This window comes from Haliotis rufescens, unplaced genomic scaffold, assembly GCF_023055435.1.
Source record: "Haliotis rufescens isolate VD_foot unplaced genomic scaffold, xgHalRufe1.0.p SCAF_10, whole genome shotgun sequence".
Lineage (NCBI taxonomy): Eukaryota > Metazoa > Mollusca > Gastropoda > Lepetellida > Haliotidae > Haliotis > Haliotis rufescens.
In genome coordinates, this window is record NW_025963780.1 from 3,068,482 (window position 1) to 3,077,806 (window position 9,325).

The 9,325-nt window shown below is 38.9% G+C and overlaps 1 protein-coding gene across 1 annotated transcript; it reads right to left on the reverse strand.

Moving 5' to 3' along the window:
* Nucleotides 1-210: 210 nt before the first annotated feature.
* Nucleotides 211-3,627, reverse strand: LOC125377582. The gene is made up of 5 exons (XM_048391548.1): nucleotides 3,424-3,627; nucleotides 2,889-2,916; nucleotides 2,035-2,235; nucleotides 890-1,008; nucleotides 211-415 (listed from the first exon to the last, which is right to left on the reverse strand). The coding sequence occupies exons 1-5, from the start codon at nucleotides 3,625-3,627 to the stop codon at nucleotides 278-280; spliced, it is 690 nt and encodes a 229-aa protein (XP_048247505.1). The 3' UTR covers nucleotides 211-277.
* Between the last annotated feature and the right edge of the window lie 5,698 nt (nucleotides 3,628-9,325).

A 9,325-nucleotide genomic window follows, 5' to 3' on the forward strand; every position in this document is an offset into this window, starting at 1 on the left:
AGTACATGTAGTGCTTGGCCTACAACCGAATGTTATACATTCAAGTAATCCCTCATGTGAAATTTCCAAAATGTGCAATACTTATCAACGTGACACAGCTCTATGACACTATGTGTCATCTCCAGGTGCTCCAGCTCACACGGAAACGAACTCAAACTATTTGTTATTTGAATGTTTGTCAGTAAAATACAATGCGTTTGTTGCGAATCTTCATCAGGATTTCTGTGTTCTAAATATTGTATAAATATCTGTTCAGTTATACAGTTGTCACATCCGTTTAGTCTCCTTGGCACACTCCTGTGTAATCATCAAGTTTTTCTATGCGTGAGACTTCATTGTGAAAGGTATTAGGTCCGTGCAATAGGTCTTCTTCTGCTTCCATCTTACTTTGACTAGCTGGGCCGAAGTACACCAGCTGAAATGATTTGAAATATGATCATTACTAATAAACAATGAACATTTTGTTTACTGCGATAAACATCAATACATATATTGTTGTGGAGACAACCGAGAATAAGCATGACGTCACAGTGATTCGTCCAATTTCTATGGATTACGTTCTATGTAACTGCCTTGCCCTGCTGTGACACAACATATCACGTTCTATAATGCATGCCACTGTCACATAATCTTTTTAAAATATACTGAAATCCCATAACATGAAACGATAATACCGTTGTTAAAGTATTGGGGTTCTGAGATAGTAAAGATGCATGTTCGTGGTTGTTATTCTAATAAATAAATAATTAAGACAACAGATTAACAACTGAGTCAACATTAATTATCTATTGATATGTCACATTTGCATATTTCTGAAGGCTACAAGTTCTATAGAGAGAAAGTAAGACACTAAAACAAAGAAATTTGTAAAGAAGATTATCATAATTACCTCAACCGGAAACTCTGCGAGAGTTTTGAAACATTCCGCTGGCTGACCGTTTTTAATAATGGCTAAATCTTTCTCGAATGTCCACTTCAGCTTTTCTATGTACTCAAGTGTTGACAAGTCTGGAATGGACATGATGGTTGATGAGGTAATTCATGAGACTATAGGTTAAAGACTATAGAAATAGTTCGTTCGTTTATTGATTGAAAGTTTTCTTGGTTTTCTTATAACCATTTGATAGGGATTCATAAACACACGCTTATGATGTAGTAGGAATCTCAGAATGGATTTAATAACAAGGTGTGGTGAACAGTTCATATTTGAGTGAGTACGGTTTTATGCCACTTTAAGCATATATTCCAGCAATATCACGATGGCCGACACCGGAAAATGCGCTTCCCACATTGTATCCATGTGGGGAATCGAACCCTGGTCTTCGGCGTGACGAGCCGACGCTTTATTCACCAAACTACCCCACCACCCCGTGTGGTGAACACAACAGCACTTCAGCAGTAATGAAGGATTAGGATATGTATGCCTACGTAGTATCTATCATGTGAGAAAAATGTGTTTATATATTATTTTACTTTCATTCAATCCATTCAACTTAAAAACACAATAGCCACAACCAAACTTGGCCAGTGCCGATTTTATTTCTTCACACCATCATGTAATAGTTTTGTTTCACGTGAAATGATATTACATTTATAAATTCTTGTGGCTTCTTCTTATTTATTTATCGAAAGGGTGTTACACAGTATGTGCATGTGCGTGGTCGAATTGTGTTACCAGTATCAGCTTCCCTTTCATCCAACATTCATGGATGCATCACCACATTTCAGAAGGGATGAAGTTTCATGTTTTGTTAGATATACAAAGAATAGGTTGGGACATATTTGTTTTACTTTTAGTACCTTGCGTATTCACCACTGGTATCCGACTTTCGTTTGAGATTATTTACATTTACAATAGATTGCTTCACATCTGTCAACATTCGGAGTGTATTTGCTCAAAACCATGTTGTTATATATTCTTGATTCTCCGATTACACTATTTGCATCAACACTGACACCATGCAGATAACCTCAAGGTGATACTCTATTACGCTTGATAACCCTCTGGCGCTTCGTCTGGAATGTAGTATTTACCTTTCACAGGAAATATCTGCTTTTCCATGAGAAGGTCATCATTCCCGTACGATGATACCCACATGTCGTTGGGCAGGTTGAGACCAAGCTCCTTGGCGAAGTCACTGCAGTGGTAGAGGGATGTGACGCTGAACTCAAATCCCTGGCTTGACAGAAAGCCTGTCAGTTGAGGCCAACTGCATGCTTTCTCAACGTCAAGAACTAAAACGCATGCAATAAAAATATATTTTGAAGAAGAATGTCTTTGCATTAAGTCCTGTATGGATGAATTAAATGTTCCACTTACATGAACACAATATATCTTTCTCTGAACGTCCAAGTGCATTTACAGTCACATGCAGGATGATTGGTCATGTCAATACCCGAATACATATAACATGTAAGTAAACTACATGTAGTTTATGGAAATCATATTTCCAGCAGTTTGCCAAATAAAAGGACAAATCAAGATATTGTCTCTGTGAGTCCCAACATGAGAGGATGACCAGTAGCATCCCTCAGCCTTTTTGAAAGAAGCACATAAAAACATATTGAATAACTTAAATATATGTCATTTGTTAATAATTCGTACCCAAATTTCCAAGTATACTAACCACCACAGAAGAGGTATAAAGAAGGGGAACACATCTTAGTCAAAATAGGGAATTAATTCAGACATTCTTTTTGCGTCACTGATGACTTCAATTTTGGATGTCCTCCAGGTGTATATCATACAACTGTTTTAGGCTTGTTCTAAGACCTTGAATGGTGTAACGTTCAGTGGCAAATGTCCCAAGGAATAAGGAATACCGAATGAAATACGAACTGTTCAAAATGTAAAATGATATCTAAAGAACATTGTTAAGTTGACTTACTAAGAATAATCCTTGGATTCCCGAGTTCCTGCTCAAAACAAAAGAAAAAAGAAATACATGCGACTTATTTTCAGCACATACTACTATTGTTCAATTGTATGTACTTTCAATGACCTATTTTTTTATCCAGAAATTACAAACATATGTCATGGAATTCACGTTTTGTGCGACTTTATCTAAGTAACGTATCATTATTTCATATAGACATGTATATGCAATATGTATGGCTATTCACAACTTAATGATCCAGTAAATTATATCTTCATGATTTAATAATTAGTGCCGTGGACCTATCTGTTAACAGGGTTCTTCGATTCAAATTATACAACCCTTTAATTATTCGTCCTATCAAAACCACTTAATTTTTAGTGTCAGTTTGCAGATCTCCTAACAGAGATGTAGATATAGATGGTGCTGTCCTTGGTATTTCTAGTTATATAAGGGATACATAATTATGAGAGCTGGGTGATCGATGATGTGCTGTGCATTTTTAACGAATGTGTACATGTCTTGTTAGTAACACAATTGTACAGACCTTAAATGAAAAGAGAACATCAATGTCATTTAGATGCTTCACCGTCTCCTTAATCTGCTGTATGTCCGCAGTCTCGTCCCTTCCCTCCTTGGGCGGAAGGACGATTTCCACTTTGTATATAAGAGCATCTCTATAACCGGAAGCGCCAAGAACGGACAGGGGGAGACACATCATGGTGATCACACCAGCGACCAGCAGGAGCATTGTTATTTACAGCAAGTTGTTATATACTGTCTAAGGATTCCGTGAGTTAAGCGGTGAGGCAAACTGGAATAATTATAAGTGATAATTGCCCTTTCACAATCTCGTCACAGGAACTCATGTTCTGATCAGAATTGTCATTTCCTAGCATCAACGGACCAGTCACGTGCTAATTTTGTAGATGATACGCATAATGAAATGTTCAAACAATATTTTCGAATACCACTTTCTAAAATGTCACAATTGTTGTCCTCATTTATAGACAATGAATAATTACTTTTTCAGGAGATTTGGGGCCAGAACACCAAAGCCATAATAGCAATGAGCGCTTAATTTTTGGAGAGTCCAATTGCACAAACGCAATATTAACCAAAGGGTTTCCGAAGTGGTGCTATATATATGCTATATTAATAAATAACATTGACAGTAAAAACGACATCATATTATTCTAAAATAATCAATATCAAAAGAAATTCACCCTCTGACTGAGCATGAAACTGCTGAGATTGTGACAGACAAATTGAGCATCATAACAAAAAGTTATTGATCGTAATCAGTTTCCTAGGCTAAGACTGAAGGTGTCAATTTGGTGCATGATAGTATATCCGTTTATTTAACATGATGCCTCACAATGTGTCTTGAAATAAACAATATATTTCAGCTTTGTGAACGAAAAAAGCAAGGTTCAAAACAGATTGAAATGGTCGAAATCTTTTGATATTCTAGCATTGTAAGCTGAGGAGGTTTTCATTACGAAACGTTATTCATCCCTTTGGGTTTGAATGAATGTAACCATAGGGAAAAGATACGCCTTGGTGAGTTCATGTGGCAGTGAAATGCAAATACCTGGATATCAAATAACACCATTTGGGTAATTTCTCATTCTTATGTTTTAAGCAATATGGAACATAACGTATGGGCTGCATCTACTTCTAATGTCTGAGCCATATATTTCTACAAAATGTAAAATACACACGTAAAATGTTAGGTCTTTGCGACAATGCTGCTTGTGCTAGTCCGGACGTATGAGGTTTTATTGTTCTGCCCCACTGAGGTGCCATGCTGCAGAGTTTATATGCAGATATGCATATCCCACACGGTACACTGAATCCGAGCAAGCCAGTCTTATTTTTCCCCTTCATGCAGAGTGCCAGGCAGGGTAAGATTAAGTACCATATTTTAAAGTCATGTAGCATGACGCGACCATAAGACAGAACCACCGGCCTTATGCTCCCCAGGCAGACACTCTATCCATTACATCACAGATACGATTAGACTAACATTCATTCCCATAAATAATGTTATCTTCTTTGAAAATATATATCTACAGCAAAGGATGGTTCCCATAACAGTGCTTAGTTTCAAGGACTAACCAAATCTGCAAGGCTCTAATTTGATGAAATTTCTTGAATCGTGTCATTTATTCTGTAGGGTTTGGGAGACTAATATAGTAATCCTCGTATCCTCGAATGTTAAATACATATACGATCTCTATTCATGTACACATGGCTTATTGCCTCTATTCACCAAAAAAAGATGAAATAATTGATCAATAAATAGCAATGTAAATTACCTTTTTCAGTCTGTGGCAGTGTTGGATGATTTCTGTTGGCAGGTATATATGCATGGAAGTCTACGTGCTTATATATACACGTCAAGGATGCAAATATGAAGTTAAAATACACGCTGATCACCCCACATCACCATTAATAATGTTGTAAAATGAAATATATGACCTAATGGAACTATCGTCAGAATCGAATCGCGCACGGTGACCAATAAAGGTGTTTGATAACATCTGCATCTGTTACTTGCTAGGCACACACCATTTCATGAATATGAAGGATCTTTCGCATATACGTCACAAACACACACACACACACACACACACACACACACACACACACACACACACACACACACACACACACACACACACACACACACACACACACACACACACACACACACACACTGACCACGCAAAGATGAAAAACCAGAGGTGTCACTATAATCACTACTGGCTGTGTGGCCCCTATATGAACATGAATGCACCTCACGTCGCATAAACTCCAATAGAATGGAATTCCAGAAAAAAACAAGTGCGTTCCGCAACTTCTGCAATGAATTCGGTGCATGGGATAAGTGACCCAAAACGTTGCTCCATCTCGTCCCATATTCAATCAGGGTAAGATCGGGAGAGCAAGCAGGTCAGGGTAGAACATTGACATTATTCTGTACAGGATGTTGCCACGTGTGGTCTGACGTTGTGTTCCTGTGAGATCATACTGGGGACGTGTTTGTGAAGAAACAACAGCACCACAGAATGGATTATCTCATCTCTGTAACGCGGGGCATTCAGATTCCCGACAATAAAACCCAAATGTGATTTCTGTGTTGCTGTTATTCCCCCACAAGACCGAACTTCAACCATGACACGGGTATTGGCATTACGTTCACCATGACGTTTGTACACTCGAATACGTCCATCAGATCGGAGCGTTCGAAACCGAGATTCGTCTGAAAACACCACTTGTCTTCACTTATTATGTACCCAGCGTACACGTTGTATGCGGCTTTGTAAACGCAGTCGACGATGATGATCGCAAGCTCGGAGGTTCATACAGTTTAATCAGCGCTTTTAAATCGTTCACACTTCAATGAACCCATCCAAACTGACGTTCAGTTCTTATTTACACGCACTGTAAAGGGTATTACAATCAGACAGACAGTCAGTAAGACAGCTCATTTTCTTGTAATCGTTTGTAATTAATGTGTTATCCACATCAATTGTCGTCAGTGCACCCAAGTAGTTTCTCAGGAGGCAGCAAGCGGAGGTTTTAGGTGGTCGCCCAGATACGTGGCGGTTCTACATGTTATTGGCAAACTCATCACAGGAACTAGTATTTGGATCATAATTGTCATTTTCTAGCATCAACGGACCAGTCACGTACCAATTTTTGTAAATCATACGAATAATGAAATGTTCAAAAGTATTTGGAAAATCACTTTCTAAAATGTCACAATTGCAGTCCTCATTTATCGACAAGGAATTAGTACTCTTTCAGGAATTAGGAATGGCGTTTATTCTCTTTCAATGTGAAAGCTAAGATGTTCAGTGACCTAATAATTTCTGTTCGTCTAACATATGCTTCAAGTGTTAATAATTTATTTTTATAATGGGTAGTTATCTAGGCAGAAAAAAGCAAACAGATAAAAAGATATCCGTTAGGGTCATATGCAGTTAGAGATGCAAAAATCAAAAATCAAGTTGGGACTAACTTCAGCGCTTACAAACAAACATGGCGTCTCCGTTGCCATTCGGCGATGAAGTCAGAGTTAAACATCGGGAATTAAGAGAAACTATTTTGATAATTGCTATCCTTACCAAAAGAAAAGACAAATATACTGAAACTCAATGTTTAACTGTGACAAAGCTAAGGCATTTTTCAAGTTTTAGCAACTTTGGAGAGAAAAGATTTCGAAACAATTTAGCGAGCACGCCAGCGAGGCTGGATCTGCGGGTTGGGACTTTTTACAAATTAAAACAGTTGGTGTGGCCGAAATATACCCGAACTGTGTCCGCTGTGCTAACATCTGACTACACTTCCTGACGTTATGACAGGACAATCAGTCTGGCAAGAAATGAAACGTCTCATAGACAAGGGTTAGATTAGTTTCCCTTTTATAATTATAAAGGGCAGTTACTATACGAGACGGATCGATGGATTGCGGTGAAAGGCAAGCATATATGCAGTTATGCCACTGTTTTAGAAACAGGTTTGAGTTGAAACTAAAAGACTGTTGTTACTGTCCACTGACACATCCCTTACCTTCTGACGTATTATATCTAAATGCGCACATTCAAGGAAAACTTCGATGTTTAGGTAATAATTGTGAGATGGGAAGAGATGTTTCGAGCACAGAATTGAAGAATGACATTATATGACTGTAAAGATCACAGTGTATATATTTCTCTGAAGTTGGTTTGATTGTATGTGTAAGAGTGTGGTTGGACTGTATGTAAGCTGTGAGCTTTAGAGGTGTTATGTAAGATTGCTTGGGTCAGGAGTGAACGTCTTTTGTTGTGTGAGCTGTGTGGTGGAATTAGGAGATAAACCTACTGTGTTTTCAATGTAGAGCTACGTTACCTGTAGATTTAACCGCGCTAAATTGAATTTGAAACCGAACGCGTAGCCATTCTACCATGACCGGTTTAAGATGGAACTCTTTGAGGTGCAACGTTTTGTTGAGTGAGCAGGACACTCCATATATGAGAAAATGTGTTCACCTTCCCATAGGGGTGGAAGGCTCTTTATAATAGCAACTGAAAACAATAACAGAAGACAAATATATGTAATAGGCGCCCTCTAAAGCCTGTAAAAGGCACCCAGTGACAGTAGACTTATAGAGATAGTTGACAAAAAGGTCAGATGTTATACTGTGGTATTTTGCGTTGTGTTCTCCTCTCCCTGTGCAGTATTCTTTTGTCTCTACGTTCTAGGAGGCTCCTGACCGGGTAACCAATTCTAATTCTAAACAAAACACAAAGAATGACGTTGGATTTAATGTTTATTTAACAGGAAAAAAAACAACAGGGGCAAAATCCTTCTCTTATCTATACCCTACTTAATTTTCCCCCTTCCCTACCTACGTAAACCTAAACCTATTCAACCTTATAACTTAAACTTGTACTCTTAACCACCCCTCTAACTGAACTCCCAAAAGTAAAGCGTCTATAAAATAAACCTATTCAATCCCTACTCTACTTTTTCCCCCACCCATACATTTTAATCTAATACCTCAACGAAAGCCCTAAAATAATAATGAATGATCCTGGTTCAGGACGCGGGTGTCGACCGTGCTTACCAGATACTGGTGAGTGACGACTGACGATTCCCCACCCAGGGTAGGCTTATAAAGCGAACACGTGGACCATGTGACCAGGAAAACGGACACAACCAATGAACACGCTCCTTACATCTCGGCTCTCTCAATCATGCCTTCCGCCTAGCCCAGCATGCAAGAAGCGTGGCATCGTCACGTCTTCCCAGCCACTACGCCCGTGTGGCATAAGCTTCTACGCAAGGACTACAAAGATAGGTACTACGTCAGCCGTTCAACTCACCCTTAAACTAACCCACCCACTACGTTCTTAAATATATATATTTATCCACAATAACCCCCGGTCGACCCCCTTCAAAAATACAAAAACAAAACAAAACAAATCTAAATAAATCATCTAGTGTAAATAAATAGAAAAACCCGTGGAGTATATCAAAAATAATAAAAATTAAAAATAAATAACAGGATTTAGGCACAAACAGTATCAACAAAATGCGAAGAAATGCGACAATAATGCGATACATGGATTTCTCAATCACTTGAGAAGTTTGCCAGTGTCTCCTTGTTTTCTACCTTCTGAGCCGCCAGGCTCAGGCGTCGTTTGGGTTGTGCCGATCGTGATTGGGCAGCCTGATCCCGTTCTACACTTCTAGACCCTGAAACAGGGTCTCTCCGAGGAAGTAGGCAGTCTCAAGGGTCATGGAACTGGCGGTTCCTCCTCTGGACTATAGTGGCAGTGAATGGGTCTTTGCATGCCTTTCCGCCTCTGGCATGCGTTGGAATACCTTTCGGCAGATGGTGCACTCCCTGAGATTATGCTTTGGGCGGTGTGCCCGGACCCAATGGTCCACCATCT

What these genes read in the sequence shown, in the direction of transcription:
- LOC125377582 (XM_048391548.1), bottom strand. Translation starts at nt 3,627, where the DNA reads ATGCTCCTGCTGGTCGCTGGTGTGATCACCATGATGTGTCTCCCCCTG. An exon ending in GAATCCAAGGATTATTCTTA is followed by an intron (nt 2,236 to 2,888) that starts GTAAGTCAACTT and finishes CATGCGTTTTAG; the next exon opens with TTCTTGACGTTGAGAAAGCA. An exon ending in TCGCAGAGTTTCCGGTTGAG is followed by an intron (nt 416 to 889) that starts GTAATTATGATA and finishes AAATCATTTCAG; the next exon opens with CTGGTGTACTTCGGCCCAGC.